This window comes from Pongo pygmaeus, chromosome 21, assembly GCF_028885625.2.
Source record: "Pongo pygmaeus isolate AG05252 chromosome 21, NHGRI_mPonPyg2-v2.0_pri, whole genome shotgun sequence".
In the NCBI taxonomy this organism is placed as follows: Eukaryota; Metazoa; Chordata; class Mammalia; order Primates; family Hominidae; genus Pongo; species Pongo pygmaeus.
The window spans coordinates 48,194,644-48,218,146 of NC_072394.2; the positions used below are offsets into that span (position 1 = coordinate 48,194,644).

The 23,503-nt window shown below is 43.6% G+C and overlaps 1 protein-coding gene across 1 annotated transcript in view; it reads right to left on the bottom strand.

Moving 5' to 3' along the window:
• Positions 1–16,941: 16,941 nt before the first annotated feature.
• WFDC11 (WAP four-disulfide core domain 11) overlaps positions 16,942–23,503 on the bottom strand; it is a 28,035-nt gene continuing 21,473 nt past the window's right edge. The window contains exons 3-5 of the mRNA XM_054467641.1: positions 18,915–19,065; positions 17,645–17,787; positions 16,942–17,118 (exon numbers count right to left, since the gene is read on the bottom strand). Coding sequence (XP_054323616.1) covers positions 17,098–17,118; positions 17,645–17,787; positions 18,915–19,014 — 264 coding nt within the window. The 5' untranslated portion in view covers positions 19,015–19,065 and the 3' untranslated portion in view covers positions 16,942–17,097. The remainder of the gene's footprint in view (positions 17,119–17,644; positions 17,788–18,914; positions 19,066–23,503) is intronic.

A 23,503-nucleotide genomic window follows, 5' to 3' on the forward strand; every position in this document is an offset into this window, starting at 1 on the left:
TCACTTCTCTCCATTACCTGAGACCAGAGGTATCCTAGTGAGAGTGAGTGCCTGCACCAACCCCAAAGCTCCTTCTATCCAGCACCCACCAATATGGCTACTCCTCTGATGGGACCCATTTTGGGCCTCAGGATCTGACACTCCAGCACCTTCCATTAACTGAATAGTCCTTATCTTTCCCAAGCCCTCTTCCTTAGGGGCTGGTTCATTCTCTTTTCTTTAGATCAAGAGGAACACTAAGGGATGTGGAACAGGTGGTTCATGCTGCTGTTGCTAAGGAGTAATTGGCACAGAGTGGCTATGGGTCTTCCCGGTCGTCCTACTGTGAGTTGGTGGAAATTAATCAGTGTGGTACAGAATCTCCTACTCTGCCATCGCAACTCCTCTGAAATGATCCTGGGGCTAGATCCAGGGTCGGGTCACATATAGCTAACTGGGACATGAAGCCAAATGTGAAGAGGTTTCAGGAGAACAGGCCATGCCCAGAGGCAGGTGTGCAGTGTTATGCTCCAGTCTAGTGCTTCTTGCTGGGCCATTCAATGAAAGAGACATCAGAGAAGAAAACTTCCCTCATCAGACCAGAGGCTGTGAGCCACCTCTGAGGTATCATCAGGCTCTGGGTATCTCAGGCTTGTCTTCACCTTTCTCAAGAGCTTCCCTTGGACAAGGAGGTCTTAGGAAAGAGACCATGATCAACCATCAACACAGACACCATCAGATGTACTCTGTGGGCTGTAAGGGCATGATCTCCAAGAGACCTTATTTGGTGTTTCCTTGGATAGCCGCCCTTACCAAGCATCCTCTCAAGCCACCCCCAAACATGCCTACTAGACACTACAGGCATATCTTGTTTTATTGAGCCTTGCTCTATTGCACTTCACAGCTATAGTGTTTCACACAAATTGAAGGTTTGTGGCAACTCTGCATTGAGCAAGACATCTGGCACCGTTTTTCTAACAGCATGTGCTTACTTCATGTCTCTGTGTCACATTTTGGTAATTCTCAAAATATTTCAAACTTGCTAGGTGCAGTGGCTCACGCCTGCAATCTCAGCACTCGGGAGGCCAAGGCAGGTGAATCACCTGAGGTCAGGAGTTCGAGACCAGCCTGACCAACATGGTGAAACTCCGTCTTTAATAAAAATACAAAATTAGCTGAGTGTGGTGGCGCATGCCTGTAATCCCAGTTACTTGGGAGACTGAGGCAAGAGAATCGCTTGAACCTGGGAGGTGAAGGTTGCAGTGAGCTGAGATCTCGCCATAGCACTGCAGCCTGGGCAACAAGAGCGAAACTCCATCTCAAAAAAAAAAAAAATTTCAAACTTGTTTTATTATCATATCTGTTGTAATGATCTGTCATCCATAATCTTGGTTATTACTGTTGTAATTGTTTTGGGACACTATGAACTGCGCCCCTAAAAAACGATGAATTTAATGGATAAATGTTGTGTGTGTTCTGACTGCTCCAACAACTGGCCATTTCCCCATCTCTCTCCCTCTCCTCAGGCCTATCTATTTCCTGAGACATAACAATATTAAAATTAGGCCAATTAATAACTCCACAGTGGTCTCTAAGTGTTCAAGTGATAGGAAGGGTTCTATGTCTCTCACTTTAAATGAAAAGCTGGAAATGATTACAGTTAGGAGGGCATGTCAACAGCCAAGATATGCCAAAAGCTAGGCCTCTTGTGCCAGTTAGCCAAGATATGAATGCAAAGGAAAAGTTGTTGAGGGAAATTAAAAGTGCTACTCTAGTGAACACATGGATGATAAAGCAAAACAACCTTATTGCTGATATGGAGAAAATTTTAGTGGTCTGGGCAGAAGATCAAACTAGCCACCACATTCCCTTAAGCCAAAAACCTAACCAGAGAAAGGCCCTAGCTCTCTACAAGATTATGAAGGCTGAAAGAGGTGAGAAAGCTGTAGAAGAAAAGTTGGAAGTTAGCAGAAATTATTTCATGAGGTTTAAAGAAAGAAGCCATCTCCGTAACATAAAAGTGCAAAGTGAAGCAGCAAGTGCTAATGTAGAGGTTGCGGCAAGTTACCCAGAAGATCTTGCAAAGTGATGAAGATGTCTACATTAAACAACAGATGTTCAGTGTGGAAAAATAAGCCTTCTGTAGGAAGAAGATGCCATCTAAGACTTTCATAACTAGAGAGCAAAAGTCAATGCCTGGCTTTGAAGCTTGAAAGGATAGGCTGCCTCTCTTGTTAGGGGCTAATGCAGCTGGTGACTTTAAGTTAAAGGTAATGATCATTTACCATTCTGAAAATCCCAAGTCCCTTCAGAATTCTGCTAAATCTACTCTGCCTGTGCTCTATAAATAAGACACCATCTTGATGATAGCACATCTATTTACAGCATGGTTCACTGAATATATTGAATCTACTTTTCACACCTAGACACATTTTGAGTCTACTTTTGACACCTAGACACCTACTGCTCAAATAAAAAATACTCATTCAAAATACTACTCCTCATTGACAACGTGCCTGGTCACCCAAGAGCTCCAATGGAGATGTACAAGGAGATTAATATTGTTTTCATGCCTGCTAACACAATATACATTCTATAGCCCATGGCTCAAGAAGTGATTTTGACTTTCAAGTCTTATTGTTTAAGAAATACATCTTATAAGGCTATAGCTGACATAGTGATTCTTCTGATGGATCTGGGCAAAATAAATTGAAAACCTTCTGGAAATAATTCACCATTCTAGATGCCATTAAGAACATTCATGATCGACAGGAGGAGGTGAAAATATCAACACTAACAGGAGTTTGGAAGAAATTGATTCCAACTCTCATGGCTGACTTTGAGAGTTTCAAGACTTCATAGAGGAGGCCACTGCAGATGTGACAGAAATAGCAAGAGAACTAGAGTTAGAAGTTGAGCCTGAAAATGTGATTGAATTGCTGGAATCTCATGATAAAACTTGAATGGATGAGGGTTACTTCTTTTTTTTTAAGAGATAGGGTCTCACTCAGTTGCCCAGGCTGGAGTACAGTGGCATGATCAGAGCTCATTGCAGTCTTGAACTCCTTGGCTTAAGCTATGCTCCCACCTCAGCTTCCCTGGTAGCTAGAACTACAGGCATGCACTACCACTCTTGGCTTTTTTTTCTTTTTCTTTTTTTTTTTTTTTTGTAAAGACAAGGTCTCGCTAAGTTCCCCAGGCTGGTCTCATGTTCCTGGCCTCAAGTGATCCCCTCCTACCTGGGCCTCCCGAAGTGCTGAGATTATTATAGACATGAGCCATGGCACCCAGTCAAGGAGTTGCTTCTTATGGACGAGCAATGAAAATGGCTTCTTGAATTAGAAACTTCTCCTGGTATGGATGCTGAAAACATTTTTGCTACTTAGGAGTCTGGGGCAGGAGGATCGTTTGAACCCAGGAGTTTGAGGCTGCAGTGAGCTATGATCCTTGCCACTGCACTCTAGCCTGGGTGGTAAGAGAAGACCCTGTCTCTTAAAAAAAAATAGCAACTCCTCATCCATGAAAGTTGTATCATTAGACTGTTGAAATGACAACAAAGCATTTAAAATGTTACATAAACATGATAAAGCAGTAGCGGGATTTGAGAAGATTGACTCCAATTTTGAAAGAAATTCTTCCGTGGAAAGAAACTCATACAACATCACATGCTACAGAGAAATCTTTCATGATAGAAATAGTCAACAGATGAAGCAAATTTTATTGTTGTCTTATTTTAAGAAATTTCCATAGCCACTTTAGTAACCACCACCCTGGTCAGTCAGCAGCCATCAGCATTGAGGCAAGACTCTCTACCAGCAAAACAATTATGACTCACTGAAGGTCAGATGATCACTAGCATTTTTAGCAGTAAAATACTTTTAATTATATACACTGTTTTTAACATATAATGCTATTGCACACTTAATAGATTATGGTATAGTGTAAACATAACTTTTATATTGCAGCAGGAAACCAAAAATATGTGTGATTCTCTTTATTGTGGCAGTTGGATCCGAACTTGATCTCCAAGGTATGTCTGCATTAAGAGAGGCAAAGTTAGCCAGGCACGGTGGCTCATACCTGTAATTCCAGCATTTTGGGAGGCCGAGGCAGGTGGATCACCTGAGATCAGGAGTTTCAGACCAGCCTGGCCAATGTGGTGAAACCTCAGCTCTACTAAAAATACAAAAATTAGCCAGGCATGGTGGCGCACACCTATAGTCCCAGCTACTCGGGAGGCTGAGGCAGGAGAATCGCTTGAACCTGGGAGGCAGAGGTTGCAGTGAGCCAAGATTGCACCATTGCTCTCCAGCCTGGGTGACAGAGGGAGACTCCATCTCAAAATAAACAAACAGAAAAACAATGAGAAGCAAAGTTACCTGCCAGGGGCCACGTGGGGAGTAACCTTCCATGTCCAAATCCAGTGCACTTTGCCATGTAAACACACTATGTGTGCCAAACTGCTGTATTTCCTGTCACTGGAGCAAGTGCCATGAACCATGAATTTTACTAGAAGCAGTTGCTCCAATCACTGGTGTCATGACCTATGTTCCAGAGAGCTCTCTGGACAGCCTACTCTGCCCCAGGGAACTCAGAGGCTACACCTAGAATATTGTAGCTGGAAAAGGTGCCCATTTGGTTATGACTGTGTGCTCTGTCTTATATGGAAGCATCTGCATACCTCCATATTATTTAGAGTAGGGTGGTGAGGAATCCTGGAAGATTTTGAACTTCATGGAGATATAGGAGGAATCAAATGCATATTCTGCCAAAATCTGGATCTCCAAAATGTTAAGTCCTAGTCATCAGAGAATCACAGATGAGGTCTGGCCTGTTGGTGACCAAATGCATAGCCTTATGATTCCCACTGCTTTTGCATTATTTGTTCTCTTCTTATGCTCCAGACATGCTCCTTCAAGATGCGAATGCAGATGGGAGGACCCTAAAAGAATACTCCCCACCTCAGATATCATGGTATTGGCCAGCTCCTGCATCATTTCCATACTTTGGCCACAGCTGTTGCTCATAGTGAGTCCATAACTGAGGCTGTCATCAGCAATATGTGCCCCACCCAACCTCTAGTTCATCCTAACAAACCTAGGATGCCTAAATCATGCAGTACAGAAAGTTATCTGAAATGCAAGGGCTAGGTTTAGGTGCTGAATGCAACATCTATCACCAAGAAAAGTCCATTAGCCAAAAATATAGTTAAAATAACTATGACATGAAGCATTCAAAGATAGTCTTCTATCCAGAGGAAGTCTCTTAAAACTCTCCCATTAAATATACATTCTTTAGGATTATACCCAACAGTTAATGTGTCCAGTGTCTTAACTTGGGAAGAGTTCATTTCCTGAAAATTTTTAGTGACAGATGGTAAAATGTAGAAGTAAGTATCTGAATGAAAGGGCACTAAACTTCAGATTTCTGAGGCTATTCTGGATCATTGTGGCTGGTACATGGTGACACCTTGCCATGTTGATTCAAGTATTCTATTATTTAAAGTCTTCTTGGATTATAGTTTTTCAATTAATTTATTTATGTTTTAATTGACAAAAAATTATATATATTTATCATGTACAATATGATGTTTTGAAACCTGGATACATTGTGGAATGACTAAATCTAACTAATGTATGCATTACCTCACATTTTTTATGGTGAGAACACTCAAAATCCACTCTCTTAGTAATCTTCAGGAATACAATACATTAACTGTAGTCCCCATATTGTACAGCAAATCTCTTAGCTCACTTCTCCTATCTAACTGAAATATTGTATCTCCAACATCTCCCCAACGTCCACCCCTCAGACCCCAGTAGACACCATTCTACCTTGTTCCTGTGAATTGAATTTCTTTAGATTTCATATTAAAGTGAAATTATGTGATATTTATCTTTCTGTGCCTGCTTATTTTACTTAATATAATGCTCTCTAGGTTCATCATGTTGTTGCAAATGACAGAATTTCCTTCTTTTTAAAAGCTGAATAGTATTTTATTATTTATATATGTTGATGCTTCCATGTCTTTGCTGTTACAACACTGCAATGAACATGGAGGGCAGATATCTGTTTGGCATACTGATTTTATGTTCTTTAGATATATACCCAGCAGTCTAATTGCTGGATAATATGGTAATTCTATTTTTATGTTTTTTTTAGAAACTTCCATACTATTTTCCATATGGGTATACTAATTTGCATTCACACCAGCAGTGCACAAGAATTCCCTTTTCTTCACATCCTTGCCAGCCCCTAGGATATTCTGTCTAATTGATAATAACCATTCCAACAGGTAGGTGTGAGGTGATAACTCATCATGGCTTTAATTTGCATTTCTCTGATGATTAGCGATGTTGAGCATTTTTTTTTCATCTACCTATTGGCTGTCCATATGTCTTCTTTTGGTCCTTTGCCAATTTTTTAATCAGGTTGTTTGCTTGCTGGTGAGTTGAGTTCCTTACATATTTTGGATATTAGCCCTTATCAGATGCATGGTTTCTAAGTATTTTCTCCCATTCCATAGGTTGTCTCTTAACTCTGTTAGTTGTTTTCTTTGTGGTTTGATATTATCCCACTTGTCTATTTTTGGTTCTCATTGCCCAGACCAATGTAATGGAGCTTTCCTTCTATGTTTTCTTCTAGTACTTTTACAGTTTTAGGTTTTACATTTAATTATTTAATCCATTTAGAATTGATTTTTGTATATGATGTGAAATAAGGGTCCAATTTCATTCTTCTGCATGTGAGCATCCAGTTTTGCCAACAACTTTTATTGAAGAGGCTGTTCTTTGCCAGTTGAGTTTTCTTGGTATCTTTGTCAAAATCAGTTGACCATAAATGATTCTGTTTGTTTCTAGGTTCTCTGTCATATTCCTTTGATCTGTGTTTCTGCTTTAAAAGCCAGCATTATACTGCTTTGATTTTTATAACTTTGTAATATACTTTAAAACCAGGTAGTGTGATATGTTCAGCTTTCTTGTTTTTGCCCAGGATAGTTCTAGCAATTTGGGGTCTTTGTGATTTCATACAAATTTTAAGGTTTCTTTTCTATTTCTGTGAAAAACGTCACTGGAATTTTGATATGAATGCATTGCATCTGTAGATCACTTTGGGTAGTATGGACATTTTAACAATATTATTAATTCTTCTAATCTGTGAAAACAGAATATCTCCACTTATTTGTGTCTTCTTCAATTTCTTTCATCAATGTTTCAGTTTCCAGTGTACAAGTTTTTAACCTCCTTGTTTAAATTTATTTCTAAGTATCTTTTTTTTGGTAGCTATTGTAAATGGGATTGTTTCCTAGACTTCCTTTTTGATAGTTCATTTTTACTGTATAGAAATGCTACTGATTTTTTGTATGTTGATTTTATACCCTGCAACTTTATCAAATTTGTCCATTATTTCTAAACAGTTGTTTTAGGGTTTTCTGTATATCAGAGCATGTCATCTGCAAACAAGGACAAATTAACCTCTTTCTTTTCAGTCTGGATGCCTTTTATTTATTTATTTATTTTTATTATTATTATTATTTTTTGAGATGGAGTCTTGCTCTGTTGCCCAGGCTGGAGTGCAGTGGCACGATCTCAGCTCACTGCAAGCTTCACCTCCTGGATTCATGCCATTCTCCTGCCTCAGCCTCCCAAGTAGCTGGGACTACAGGCACCCGCCACCGCACCCAGCTAATTTTTTTTTGTATTTTTAGTAGAGACAGGGTTTCACTGTGGTCTCGATCTCCTGACCTCGTGATCTGCCCACCTCGGCCTCCCAAAGTACTGGGATTGCAGGCATGAGCCACTGCGCCTGGCTCTTTTATTCTCTGCCTAATTGCTCCAGTTAGCACTTTCAGTACTATGTTGAACAGAAGTGACAAGAAAGAGTGGGCATCCTTGCCTTATTCCTGACATTAGAGGAAAAGTTTTCAACTTCCCACCATTAAGCCTGATATAAGCTGTAGGCTTTTCATATATGGCCTTCATTGAATTGAGGTACGTTCCTCCTCTACCTGATTTGTTGAAAGTTCTTATCATGACAGTATGTTGAATTTTGTCAAATGTTTTTTCTGCATCTGAGGAGATGATCATATGGTTTTTGTCCTTCGTTATATTAATGTGATGTATCACATTTATAGATTTGTATATGTTGTATCATCATTGGATCCTAGAGATAAATCCCACTTGATTTTAGTACATAATATATTTAATGTGTTATTGAATTAGTTGGCTAGTACTTCGTTAAAGATTCTTATATATGTTCTATTAGGCTGTTCTTGCATTGCAAAAAGGAATACTCAAGATTGGGTAATTTATAAAGAAAAGAGGCTTACTTGGCTCATGGTTCTGCAGGCTGTGCAAGCATAGTGCCAGAATGTGTTTGGATTCTGGGGAGGCCTCAGGGAGCTTTTACTCATGGCAGAAGGCAAAGCAGGAGCAGGCACCTCACATGGCCAGAGTGCGAGCAAGAGGGAGAGGGGGCAGGGAGGTGCCACACGGTTTTAAACAAGCAGATCTCATGAGAACTCATCATCATGAGGACAGTACCAAGCCATGAGGGATCTGCCCCCATGACCCAAACACTTCCCACCAGGCCCCACCTCCAACACTGGGGATAACAATTCAACATGAGAATTGGTTGGAACAAATATTCAAACCATATATGTTCACTATGGGTATTGGCCTATAATTTTCTTTACTTGCAGTGTCCTTGTCTGGATTTAGTATAGAGGTAATGCTTACCTTGTAAAATGAGTTTGGATGTATTTCCTCCTCTTCCATTTTTTGGAAGATTTTGGAAGGATCAATATTAATTCTTTATAAATGTTTGGTAGAATTCAGCAGTAAAGTCATCAAATCCTGGGCTCTTTTTTTTGATAGGAGGCTTTTATTATTGATTCTATCTCCTTTTTATTGGTCTTTTCAGATTTCCAGTTTCTTCATGATTCAGTTTTGATAGGTTTATGTGTCTAGGAATTTATCCATTTCTTCTTGCTTGTATAATTTTTTGGTATATAATTGTTTATAGTAGTCTCTTACAGTACCTTGTTGTTTATCTGGTATCAGTTGTTATGTCTTTTTTCTTTGTGATTTCATTTATTTTAGTCTTTTCCCTTTATTTTTCATAGTCTACCTAAAGTTTTGTCAATTTTATTTAGCTTTTCAAACACCTGACTCTTAGTTTCACTGATCATTTCTATTATTTTTCTATTTTATTTATCTATTACATCTATTTTTGCTCTGGTCTTTATTATTTTTTTCCTTCTGCTAAATTTGGACTTGTTTGTTCTTGTTTTTCTGCTTCCTTGAGGTATAACATTCAATTATTTCAGATATTTCTTCTTTTTTGATGTGGATATTTATTGCTTATCTAAACTTTCCTCTTAGAGTTGCTTTTGCTGCATCCCCTAAGTTTTAGTATGCTGTGTTTCCAGTTTTGTTTGTCTCAAGATATTTTTAAATTTCCCTTTTAATTTCTTCATTGACCAACTGGTTATTCAGGAGCATGTGTTTCTCCATGTGTTTGTGAGTTTTCAGAAATTCCTCCTCTTATTGATTTCTAGTTTTATACCATTGTGGTCAGAAAATGTAGTTGATATGACTTCAGTCTTTGTAAATTTGTTGAAACTTATTTTATGGTCAAATATATTATCTACCCTGGAAAATGTTCCATGTGCACTTGAGAAGAAAATATATTCAGCTGCTGTTGGATGGAATGTTCTGTATATGTTTGTTAGCCCATTTGGTCTAAAATTTAGTTCAAGTATGTTGTTTTCTTGTTGATTTTCTGTCTACATGATCTGCTCATTGCTGAAAGTGGGGTATTAAAGTCCCCTATTATTATACATTATAGTGTAACTCTCCCTTCAGATCTTTTAATATTTCCTTTATATTTAGATGCTTCAATCTTGGATGAATGGATATTTATCATTGTTATATTTTCTTGATGAATTGACCTCTTTATCATTGTACAATCATTTTCTTTGTCCTGTATTACAGTTTTTGACTTAAGGTCTATTTTGTCAATATAAACATAGCTACCCTTGAGCTCTTTTGGTTTCTCTTTTGGAAAAAGGAAAAGGAATACCTTTTTCCACCTCTTTACCTTCAGTCTATGTGTGTCCTTAAAGGTAAAGTGAGTCTCTTTCAGGCAGCATATAATTGGGCCTTGTTTTTTTTTATCTATTCAGTCACTCTATGCCTTTTGATTGGAGAATTTAATCTATTACATTCAAAGCAATTGTTGAGAAGGAAGGGCTTACTACTGCTATTTTGTTAGTTGTTTTCTGGTTATTTTGCAGATCCTTTATTCTTCCTCTCTTACTGGCTTCCATTGTGGTTTGATGGTTTTCTGTAGTGGTGTGATTTTAATCTGTTCTTTAAATCTTATGTATGTCTGCTATTGGTTTTCACTTTGCATTTACCCTGAGGCTTTTAAAAAACATCTTAGAGTTATAATAAACTATTTTAAGCTGATAACAATTTAATTTTGATAACATAAAAAACTATAAGCTTTTTTTTGGGGAGTGGTGGGGGGTGATGGGAGTGGTGGGGGGTGATGGGTGCAGTGGCTCATGCCTGTAATCCCAGCACTTTGGAGGCCAAGGTAGGTGGATCACTTGAGGCCAGCCTGGCCAACATAGCAAAACCTCATCTCTGCTAAAAATACAAAAAATTAGTTGGGTGTGGTTGCACATGCCTGTAATCCCAGCTACTCAGGAGGTTGAGGCACACAAGAATCACTGGAACCCAGAATGCAGAGGTGGCAGTGAGCCGAGATCATTCCACTGCACTCCAGCCTGGGCAATAGAGCAAGACTCTGTCTCAAAAAAAAAAAAAAAAAAAAACTATGCACTTTTTCTCTACTACCACCATGCCCTGCATTTTAAATTTTTGATATCACGGTTTACATCTTTTTATATTGTGTGTCCCTGAAAAATTATTGTGGTTATTAATTTTAATAATAACTTTGTCTTTCGACCTTCATACTAAAGGTATATGTGATTTGCACACCACCATCTGAATTTGACTGTGTGCTTACTTTGACCATTAAGTTTTATATGTTTTGTGTTGCTAATTAGTATATTTTACTTTAAGCTTGAATATTCCCTTTAGTATTTCTTGTAAAATCAGCCTGGTGATGGTGAACTCCCTCAGCTTTTGTTTGTCTGGGAAAGTCTTTATCTCTCCTTCATTTCTGAAGGATAGCTTTGCAGGGTATAGTATTTGGGCTTGACAGGTTTTTTTCCTCCAGCATTTTAAATATAATATATCATCCCACTCGCTCCTGGCATGTAAGGTATCTGCCAAGAAATCTGCTACTAACCTTATTGGAACTTTATTATGTGAGATTTTTTAATTTTCTCTTGCTGCTTTCAGGATCCTCTCTTTGTCCTTAATTTTTGACAGTTTGGTTATCAAATGTCCTGGTGTAGTCTTGTGTAGATTGAATTTCATTGGACAATTTTGACCTTCCTGTACCTGGATATTTATATTTGTCTCCCAATTTGGAAATTTTTCTGCTAATATTTCTTTTTTTTTTTTTTTTTTTTTTTTAGTATTTATTGATCATTCTTGGGTGTTTCTCAGAGAGGGGGATATGGCAGGGTCATAGGATAATAGTGGAGAGAAGGTCAGGAGATAAACACATGAACAAAGGTCTCTGGTTTTCCTAGGCAAAGGACCCTGCGGCCTTCTGCAGTGTTTGTGCCCCTGGGTACTTGAGATTAGGGAGTGGTGATGACTCTTAAAGAGCATGCTGCCTTCAAGCATCTGTTTAACAAAGCACATCTTGCACCGCCCTTAATCCATTTAACCCTGAGTTGACACAGCACACGTTTCAGAGAGCACGGGGCTGGGAGAAAGGCCATAGATCAACAGCATCCCAAGGCAAAAGAACCTCTCCTAGTCAGAACAAAATGGAGTCTCCTATGCCCACCTCTTTCTACACAGACACAGCAACAATCTGATCTCTCCTTCCTTTCCCCACTCATCCCCCTCTTCTTTTCAACAAAACCATCATTGTCCTCATGGCCCGCTCCCAATGGTTGCTGTCTCTTCGGAGCTGTTGGGTACACCTCCCAGACAGGGCGGCCGGGCAGAGGCGCTCCTCACTTCCCAGATGGGGTCGCCGGGCAGAGACGCTCCTCACCTCCCAGACGGGGTGGCCGGGCAGAGGCGCTCCTCACTTCCTCCCAGCCGGGGTGGCAGCCAGGCAGAGGCGCTCCTCACCTCCCAGACGGGGTGGCCAGGCAGAGGCGCTCCTCACTTCCCAGAGGGGGTGGCCGGGCAGAGACGCTCCTCACTTCCTCCCAGACGGGGTGGCGGCCAGGCAGAGGCGCTCCTCACTTCCCAGATGGGGCAGCCGGGCAGAGGCGCTCCTCACTTCCTCCCAGACGGGGTGGCGGCCAGGCAGAGGCGCTCCCCACCTCCCAGACGGGGCGGCCGGGCAGAGGTGCTCCTCATCTCCCAGACGGGGCAGCCGGGCAGAGGCGCTCCTCACTTCCTCCCAGGCGGGGTGGCAGCCGGGCAGAGGCACTCCTCACCTCCCAGACGGGGCGGCCGGGCAGAGGTGCTCCTCACTTCCCAGACGGGGCGGCTGGGCAGAGGTGCTCCTCACTTCCTCCCAGACGGGGTGGCAGCCGGGCAGAGGCACTCCTCACCTCCCAGACGGGGCGGCCGGGCAGAGGCGCTCCTCACTTCCTCCCAGATGGGGTGGTGGCCAGGCAGAGGCGCTCCTCACCTCCCAGACGGGGCGGCCGGGCAGAGGTGCTCCTCATCTCCCAGACGGGGCGGCTGGGCAGAGGCGCTCCTCACCTTCCAGACAGGGTGGCCAGGCAGAGGCGCTCCTCACTTCCCATATGGGGTGGCGGCCGGGCAGAGCCGCTCCTCCCTTCCCAGATGGGGCAGCCGGGCAGAGGCGCTCCTCACTTCCTCCCAGACGGGGTGGCGGCCAGGCAGAGGCGCTCCTCACCTCCCAGACGGGGCGGCCGGGCAGAGGTGCTCCTCATCTCCCAGACAGGGCGGCTGGGCAGAGGCGCTCCTCACCTTCCAGACAGGGTGGCCAGGCAGAGGCGCTCCTCACTTCCCATATGGGGTGGCGGCCGGGCAGAGCCGCTCCTCCCTTCCCAGATGGGGCATCCGGGCAGAGGCGCTCCTCACTTCCTCCCAGACGGGGTGGCGGCCAGGCAGAGGCGCTCCTCACCTCCCAGACGGGGCGGCCGGGCAGAGGTGCTCCTCATCTCCCAGACGGGGCAGCCGGGCAGAGGCGCTCCTCACTTCCTCCCAGACGGGGTGGCGGCCAGGCAGAGGCACTCCTCACCTCTCAGACGGGGCGGCTGGGCAGAGGCGCTCCTCACCTCCCAGACAGGGTGGCCAGGCAGAGGCCCTCCTCACTTCCCATATGGGGTGGCGGCCAGGCAGAGGCGCTCCTCCTTTCCCAGATGGGGCAGCCGGGCAGAGGCGCTCCTCACTTCCTCCCAGACGGGGTGGCGGCCAGGCAGAGGTGCTCCTCACCTCCCAGACGGGGCGGCCGGGCAGAGGCGCTCCTCACTTCCCAGACGGGGCGGCCGGGCAGAGGTGCTCCTCATCTCCCAGATGGGGCAGCCGGGCAGAGGCGCTCCTCACTTCCTCCCAGACGGGGTGGCGGCCAGGCAGAGGCGCTCCTCACCTCCCAGACGGGGCGGCCGGGCAGAGGCGCTCCTCACCTCCCAGACGGGGTGGCCGGGCAGAGGCGCTCCTCACATCCCAGACGATGGGCGGCCGGGCAGAGACGTTCCTCACTTCCTATACGGGATGGCGGCCGGGCAGAGGTGCTCCTCACTTCCCAGATGGGGCGGCTGGGCAGGGGGGCTCCTCACGTCCCAGACGATGGGCGGCCAGGCAGAGAAGCTCCTCACTTCCTAGACGGGGTGGCGGCAGGGCAGAGGCTGTAATCTTAGCAGTGTAAGAGGCCAAGGCAGGAGGCTGGTAGGTGGAGGTTGTAGCGAGCCGAGATCACGCCACTGCACTCCAGCCTGAGCACCATTGAGCACTGAGTGAGCGAGACTCCATCTGCAATCCCAGCACCTCGGGAGGCCAAGGCAGGCAGATCACTCGAGGCCAGGAGCTGGAGACCAGCCCAGTCAACACGTCGAAACCCTGTCTCCACCAAAAACACAAAAACCATTCAGGCGTGGCGGCACGCGCCTGCAATCCCAGGCACCGGGCAGGCCAAGGCAGGAGAGTCACAGGAGCCCGAGGCAGGGAGGTTGCAGCGAGCCGAGATCATGGCAGCACAGTCCAGCTTCAGCAACAGAGGGAGACAGAAAAAAGAGAAGAAAGGGGAGAGGGAGAGGGAGAGGAGGGAGAGGAGGGAGAGGGAGAGGGAGAGGGAGAGGGAGAGGAGAGGGAGAGGGAGAGGAGAGGGAGAGGGAGAGGAGAGGGAGCAATATTTCTTTAAATAACTTTTCTACTCCTTTGTCTTTCCCTTCTCCTTCATGAACTCCCATAACTTGATATTTGATCTTTTGATGCTGTCCCATAAACCCTGTAAGCTTTCTTTCTTGTTGTTGAGTTTTGTTTGTTTGTTTGCTTGGGGGCTTGCTTGTTTTTGAGACAGGGCCTCAGTTCTGTCACCCAGGCTGGAGTGCAGTGGCACAATCATGACTCACTGCAGCCTTGACCTCCCAGGCTCAAATGACACTCCCACCTCAGCCCCCCAAGAAGCTGGAGCTGGGACTACAGATGCGTGCCACCATGCCCAGCTAATTTTTTTTGTAGAGGGCAGGGGTCTCACTTTGTTGCCCAGGCTGGTCTCAAACTCCTGGGCTCAAGTGATACTCCCACCTCAGCCTCCCAAAATGCTGGGATTACAGGTATGAGCCACTACACCCAGCAATCTTATAAGTTTTCTTTATTCCTTCTCATTCTCTTTTTCTTCTCTGACTGTATATTTTCAAATAATCTTTCTTTAAGTTCACAAATGCTTTCTTCTGCTCAATTTCTCATCTATTCCATTTTTCATTTCATTGTATTTTTTAGCTCTAGTTTCATTGATATTTGATTTCTGTTTGATATGTTCTATAATTTCAATCTCTCATTAAATTTATCATTTTGATCATTTTATTGTTTGCCTGATTTGATTGAATTGTTTCTCTGTATTTTCTTGAAGTTCACTGAGCTTCCTTAAAACAATTATTTTGAATAGTCTGTCAGGCAGTTCATATATCTCCATTCCTTTGGTATCGGCTACTAAGAGATCACTGTATTCTTTGGTGTTCTCATTGTATATTTTTTTTCTTATTGCCTTACAATAATGTGTGTGCGTTTGAAGAAATAAGGACATTTCAGTCTTTGAGGACTAGTTTTTTCTGGGGAAGCCCTTCATCAGTCATCTGGAGGTTCAGGAGAGGCCATCTGGCATGATCCAAGGTCATACTTGCTGCTAGAGTCCTCAGGCAGGCCGGCCTGGTTCCTGGGTCAGGAGGTGGGTGGGCCTGGTGCTTGAGTCCACAGGGTTGGGCCTGAAGCCTGGATCCACTTGGGTGAATTTGTTGATTGGGTCTGCAGGAATGGTATTGGAGCCAGGGTTCATGAAGGCAGGCCTGGACCTTGTATCAATGAAGGCCAGCCTCATGCCTGGGTACACAGGAGCTAACCTTGCTCTGGGATGGGCCATAAGCCTGAATCTACAGGGTCTAGCCAAGTTCTGGGAGGGGGATGGCACCTGGGACTATTGAGATGGGTCTGGAGCCTGAGTACATCAGGGCTGTCCTGGAGCTTATGTCTGCAGGGGTGTTCTTGGAGCCTCAGTCTATGGAATCTGGCCTAGAACTGAGTTCTACTGGGGTGGGCCTGGACCCTGGATCTGCTGTATCAGGCCTGGACTCTGGGTTCACTGGAACTTGGGTGCACATGGACTGGCCTGGAGCCTACAGCCAACCTGGCACTGGGGCTAGTGTGGAGTTTGGTCCACAAGGGCTGGTCTGGAGCCTCAGATCATGGGCACTGACCTGGATCTAGGCACAGCCTAGAGTCACTGGAGCTGTCCTGGAGCCTAGAGCCAAGAAGGCTGGTCCAGCTCTGGAGTCTACTGAGACTCTTGGACCTTCAGTCAAATGGAGGGTAGTGCTATGGAGACTGGCCTGGCACTGTGCAGGCCTGAGCCTGTGTCTGTGGGTATCTTCCTGGTGTTTAAGGCCAGGGATGCTGATCTGGGACTGGAATGGGTGGGAAGCCTGAGGCCACGGAGGTTGGCTTAGTACTGAGTGGCCCCGGATCTTGTATTTATAGGGCCTGGCCTGGAGGCTGAGTCTGCATGTGCTGGTCTGAGGAGTAGGGCTGTGGGAATCAACCAGGTGCTGAGGTAGACTTGAAGCCTGAAGCTATGAGGGCCAGCCCAGTGCTGGAGAAGGTCCAGAGCTTAGGGCCTTGGGGTCTGCCTGGTCCTGGGATGGGCTTGGAACATGATTCTGTTGGGGCTAGCCTGAAGCTAGGAGTGCTGGGGCCTGTCTGCCACTGGGGCCGCTAGGGTTGACCTGGCACTAGAGCAGACCCAGAGATCAAGTCTACTAGGCAGACCTGGAGCCTGGGGCTGCTGAGGTCAGCCTATTTATAATTTCTTTCTTCTGACAATTAGAAACCTTACTCAAATTATCTTCCAGTTATTTACTTATTTGTTTAAACTTGTATATATGGAAAGTAGTTTTAGAATTGTTTATCCTTATCTCTGTGAGAAACCATTTACCAGACACCTGCTCTCTAACAACTGAGTGAAAGTGCTACTGAAAATTCCCCACATTAAAAATGGGACAGAAATAAAATTCTGTTCTGTGAAGCCCATGAAATTAGCTTATCAGTTCTAAGCTTATCAGATGGGACGGCAAAAGTTGGAAGCTAGTCTACAATGAAGGAGACGAACAATACTGGGGATTTGTTATAAGGGTACTCATGGGTGGTGGGATGAGCTGAAAAAAGGCAAGGCCACTACTGGTAAATAAGTTTATTTGTCAAGTGTTTGCTGTTGTCCAGCTCTCAGTAAAAATAGACTGGTGTTCCTAAAAGTAGCCACAGGGTACTACTATGAGACCTCTTAAACATTTCCCAGCCCACACAGGTGGCAGCCTGGTTGGAAGCTACGGTTTTAGTAATCCTCTCTGGTTTCCTGTAAAACAAAAAGTTTAGATTTTTAGAGGCTAGAGAACTCTGAGAAACAAGCATTCATTCCCCCTGCTTAATAGTATCCATGTTCACTAGACAATGGGACAAGAATACTTTCACATAACAACAGGAGTTGTCCACTTCTGAGTAGGTGAGGTATTGGTCTATTGAACAAAAAAGGGTGGAGACTTTGGGCCTGGCTGAGCCAAATGGCCCATGGGAAAGTCTGACTATGGAAGCAGTGGTTAGAAATCTGGAGAAATTTAGGAAAAATAGCAAACTATGGTGTAATACAAAGAAGACAACACAGACAGGTATTGATTATATAATGAAAGAAGCAATGGGGGTCTAAGCTGGTGTCTTGATTTACTCGCCAGTGAATTGCTTTCCAAGTTAAAGGGACATTGTCTTCTGTTATTTTTGTACCTAGAATTTGGGGTACCTCAGTCTTCTGTTTAGGAATAACAGCCTCTGAGAAGGGAATCAGAATCAGTGAAGATATACACCCAAGCAAACATCTCCCAACTCACGACGTTTATCCAGCAGATGTTTCCACAATAGGTCCAGCAGCATGTGTAATTTTTGTCTTCACATCTAAAGGCTTTAGAACACTTATTGGTACATTCTTTGACATTTGGCTTTCCCCAGCACTCTTCAAGTAACAATTCCTTCCCTGAAATTGAGATGAGATGGTCAAAGGTTGATAGTACGTTTCAGCCAAGAGAGGAAAGAAAGGCCCTTCATACGTTTAACAGTTCCTCCTGGAATCTGGGCCCCAAATCCCAACCAAGATATCTATTTGCCTTTTAAGGGAATTGCCTTCATGAGCCTCCTCAAATTCCTGTCATTATACCTTCACTGACCCCATTGCATCTTCACTGACCTCTTTTCCTTCTCGACCTCTGCAGGCTTTACCAGTGTTGCAGGCCTCTGGGTCCTCTCTGAGCATCCCAACGATACAATTCTGTCAACCCCCAGCATTCATGTAACCTCCTATAAAATCTGCATTTACGTAACAGGAGATCTCAGGGCCTGGCATATCTCATAGCCTCATTGCAATGCCTACTTCACAGTGTGGGAAACTAGGCCAGGTCAAGTAAGAAACAGATTCTCTCCCTTTTTCTTTCCCTACTTGCTGACTCTGTGTTTAATAACTCAGCCTCTCTTCAAATTCTTCTCTCTCTCTCTCAGTTTTCTTAGCCCCTCCATTCACCCCATTTTCTCATCATATGACCCCCAAGGTTGCCCCACTAAGAACCGATCTCAAGCCTCTTTCCTAACTTTTCACATTCTGACAGCCTTGCCACTGAAACTAAGGGTATGTATTAAGAAATGCCCATTTGGTACTCATATGACAAAGTATATGCAGCTAGGGCACAGGGATACCAGTATAGAGCTACAGGATTAGCTCTATACTGACATCTCACCCTCAAAGACAGCCTAACATTGGAAAATATTTTTATGTTTATAGCTTATGGTATATATACACACACATATGTGTTTGTATATATATGTACACACATATGTGTGTGTATATATATGTATATATATAGAGAGAGAGATGGAAAGAGAGAGAGAGAGAGATAGACATTGCTATTTTAAAGCTTAAAAGAGGAAGCATTGAAGGACTTCAGCTTAGGGATTTCTTGAATCTCTGTGCATACAAAATTGTCTGATTCTCTGATGGGTGATACTGTGAAGGTGGGTCCTGAGTCAGATACGCGGACATGAAACCCCCTCCCTTGTTCAGAAACAAGCTCATCCCCCTCCTGTGGCCCCTAATCCAGCCTCACCACCTACTGTCATATCTTTTCTTCCTCATTTCTCCCAGCACAGACAGTAGCACCATACAGAAGAATGTCATGAGCATGGGTATCCAGAGCTTCATGAGGCTGACCATATGTGTCTGAATATATGTTGTCGGAAGGATTGTTTTTCTTCCCAGTCGCTGCTAGAGATCAAGACATATAAATAGGGAAAGAGAGGTGTGAAGCAAGAGAAAGTGCTTGTCGAATTTCTTCATTCTTTATCTTCTCAGTATTCCCCCTAGGCCTCTGCCTACCCAACAACTGGCACACCTAAGCTGAACGTTGGCTTTGCCAAAAGGAATCTCTCCATCTCACACCTCATGTTTTCCTTTTGCTGGAAAAAAATGTAATGTGTTGCCTTATTTTGATTAAAACATAATTCAAATTCAGCTTACAAAAATTTTTTTTAATGTTTTATTTTAGGTTTGGGGTACATGTGAAGGTTTGTTACACAGGAAAACTTGCGTCATGAGAGTTTGTTGTACAGATTATTTCATCACCCAGGTATTAAGCCCAGTACCCAACAGTCATCTTTTCTGCTCCTCTCCCTCCTTCCACCCTTCACCCTCAAGTAGACCCTAGTGTCAGTTGTTCCTTCTTTGTATTCATGAGTTCTCATCATTTAGCTCCCACTTATAAGTGAGAACATGCAGTATTTGGTTTGAACAAAATTCTTTTTGAAAATGTATTCAACATTTATTGGACACCTACTATGTGCCAGGCGCTATTATACACCATACATAGAGAGAGGGTACTTAACTTATGATGGTTCGACATACAACTTTTCAACTTTATGACAGTGCAAAAGCAATACACATCCAGTAGAAATCGTACTTTAAGTACCCATCAACCATTCTGGAGGTTTTTTGTTTGTTTGTTTTGTTTGTTTTTGCTCTTGCATAATATTCCATTCTGTGAATATGTCACACAATATTTATTCATTTTCATGAAAATGAAATTTAGGGGCCCAATAGGAATAGCTCCAGTCTACAGCTCCCAGCATGAGCGACGCAGAAGATGGGTGATTTCTGCATTTCCAGCTGAGGTACCAGGTTCATCTCACTGGGGAGTGTCAGAAACTGGGTGCAGGACAGTGGGTGCAGCACACTGAGTGTGAACCAAAGCAGGGCAAGGCATTGCCTCATCTGGGAAGTGCAAGGGGTCAGGGAATTCCCTTTCCCAGTCAAAGAAAGGGGTGACAGACGGCACCTGGAAAATCGGGTCACTCCCACCCTAATACTGCGCTTTTCCAGTGGTCTTAGCAAATGGCACACCAGGAGATTATATCCCGTGCCTGGCTCAGAGGGTCCTATGCCCACAGAGCCTCACTCATTGCTAGCACAGCAGTCTGAGATCAAACTGCAAGGCGGCAGCGAGGCTGGGAGAGGGGCGCCTGTCATTGCTGAGGCTTGAGTAGGTAAACAAAGCAGCTGGGAAATTTGAACTGGGTGGAGCCTACTGCAGCTCAAGGAGGCCTGCCTGCCTCTGTAGACTCCACCTCTGGGGGCAGGGCATTGCCAAACAAAAGGCAGCAGAATCCTCTGCAGACTTAAATGTCCGTGTCTGACAGCTTTGAAGAGAGTAGTGGTTCTCCCAGCATGCAGCTGGAGATCTGAGAACAGACAGACTGCCTCCTCAAGTGGGTCCCTGACCCCCATGTAGCCTAACTGGGAGGCACACCCCAGTAGGGCAGACTGACATCTCACACAGCCAGGTATTCCTCTGAGACAAAATTTCCAGAGGAACGATCAGGCAGCAACATTTGCTGTTCACCAATATCCATTGTTGTGCAGCCTCCACTGCTAATACCCAGGCAAACAGGATCTGGAGTGGACCTCCAGCAAACTCCAACAGACCTGCAGCTGAGGGTCCTGACTATTAGAAGGAAAACTAACAAACAGAAAGGACATCCACACCAAAACCCCATCTGTACGTCACCATCACCAAAGACCAAAGGTAGATAAAACCACAAAAATGGGGAAAAAACAGAGCAGAAAAACTGGAAACTCTAAAAATCAGAGTGCCTCTCCTCCAGAGGAATGCAGCTCCTCACCAGCAATGGAACAAAGCTGGATGGAGAATGACTTTGATGAGTTGAGAGAAGGCTTCAGATGATCAAACTACTCTGAGCTAAAGGAGGAAGTTTGAACCCATGGCAAAGAAGTTAAAAATCTTGAAAAAAAATTAGATGAATGGCTAACTAGAATAACCAATGCAGAGAAGTCCTTAAAGGAATTCTGATGGAGCTGAAAACCAAGGCATGAGAACCACGTGATGAATGCACAAGCCTCAGTAGCCGATTCAATCAACTGGAAGAAAGGGTATCAGTGATGGAAGATCAAATGAATGAAATAAAGTGAGAAGAGAAGTTTAGAGAAAAAAGAATAAAAAGAAATGAACAAAGCCTCCAAGAAATATAGGACTATGTGAAAAGACCAAATCTACATCTGATTGGTGTACCTGAAAGTGATGAGGAGAATGGAATCAAGTTGGAAAACACTCTGCAGGATATTATCCATGAGAACTTCCCAATCGAGCAAGGCAGGCCAACATTCAAATTCAGGAAATACACAGAATGCCACATAGATACTCCTCAAGAAGAGCAACCCCAAGACATGTAATTGTCAGATTCACCAAAGTTGAAATCAAGGAAAAAATGTTAAGGGCAGCCAGAGAGAAAAGTCGGGTTACCCACAAAGGGAAGCCCATCCGAGTAACAGCTGATCTCTCTGCAGAAACTCTACAAGCCAGAAGACAGTGGGGGCCAATATTCAACATCCTTAAAGAAAAGAATTTTCAACCCAGAATTTCATATCCAGCCAAACTAAGCTTCATAAGTGAAGGAGAAATAAAATACTTTACAGACAAGCAAATGCTGAGAGATTTTGTCACCACCAGGCCTGCCCTAAAAGAGCTCCTGAAGGAAGCACTAAACATGAAAAGGAACAACTGGTACCAGCCACTGCAAAAACCTGCCAAATTGTAAAGACCATCAAGGCTAGGAAGAAACTGCATCAACTAACGAGCAAAATAACCAGCTAACATCATAATGACAGGATCAAATTCACACATAACTATATTAACCTTAAATATAAATGGACTAAATACTCCAATTAAAAGACACAGACTGGCAAATTGGATAAAGAGTCAAGACTCATCAGTATGCTGTATTCAGGAGACCCATCTCATGTGCAGAGACACACATAGGCTCAAAATAAAGGGACGGAGGAAGATCTACCAAGCGAATGGAAAACAAAAAAAGGCAGGGGTTGCAATCCTAGTCTCTGATAAAACAGACTTTAAACCAACAAAGATCAAAAGAAACAAAGAAGGCCATTACATAATGGTAAAGGGATCAATTCAACAAGAAGAGCTAACTATCCTAAATATATATGCACCCAATACAGGAGCACCCAGATTCATAAAGCAAGTCCTTAGAGACCTACAAAGAGACTTAGACTCCCACACAATAATAATGGGAGACTTTAACACCCCACTGTCAATATTAGACAGATCAACGAGACAGAAAGTTAACAAAGGATATCCAGGAATTGAACTCAGCTCTGCACCAAGAGGACCTAATAGACATCTACAGAACTCTCCACCCCAAATCAACAGAATATACATTCTTCTCAGCACCACACAGCACTTATTCCAAAATTGATCACATAGTTGGAAGTAAAGCACTCCTCAGCAAATGTAAATGAACAGAAATTATAACAAACTGTCTCTCAGGCCACAGTGCAATCAAACTAGAGCTCAGGATTAAGAAACTCACTCGAAACCGCTCAACTACATGGAAACTGAACAACCTGCTCCTGAATGACTACTGGGTACATAATAAAATAAAGGCAGAAATGAAGATGTTCTTTGAAACCAATGAGAACAAAGACACAACATACCAGAATCTCTGGGACACATTCAAAGCACTGTGTAGAGGGAAATTTATGGCACTTAAATGCCCGCAAGAGAAAGCAGGAAAGATCTCAAACTGACACCCTAACATCACAATTAAAAGAACTGGAGAAGCAAGAGCAAACACATTCAAAAGCTAGCAGAAGGCAAGAAATAACTAAAATCAGAAAAGAACTGAAGGAAATAGAGACACAAAAAACCCTTCAAAAAATCAATGAATCCAGGAGCTGGTTTTTTGAAAGATCAACAAAATTTATAGACTGCTAGCAAGACTAATAAAGAAGAAAAGACAGAAGAATCAAATAGATGCAATAAAAAAATGATAAAGGGGATATCACCACTGATCCCACAGAAATACAAACTACTATCAGAGAATACAAACTACCATCAGAGAATACTAGAAACACCTCTACGCAAATAAACTAGAAAATCTAGAAGAAATGGATAAATTCCTTGACACATACACCCTCCCAAGACTAAACCAGGAAGAAGTTGAATCTCTGAATAGACCAATAACAGGCTCTGAAATTGAGGCAATAATTAATAGCTTACCAACCAAAAAAAGTCCAGGACCAGATGGATTCACAGCCGAATTCTACCAGAGGTACAAGGAGGAGCTGGTACCATTCCTTCTGAAACTATTCTAATCAATAGAAAAAGAGGGAA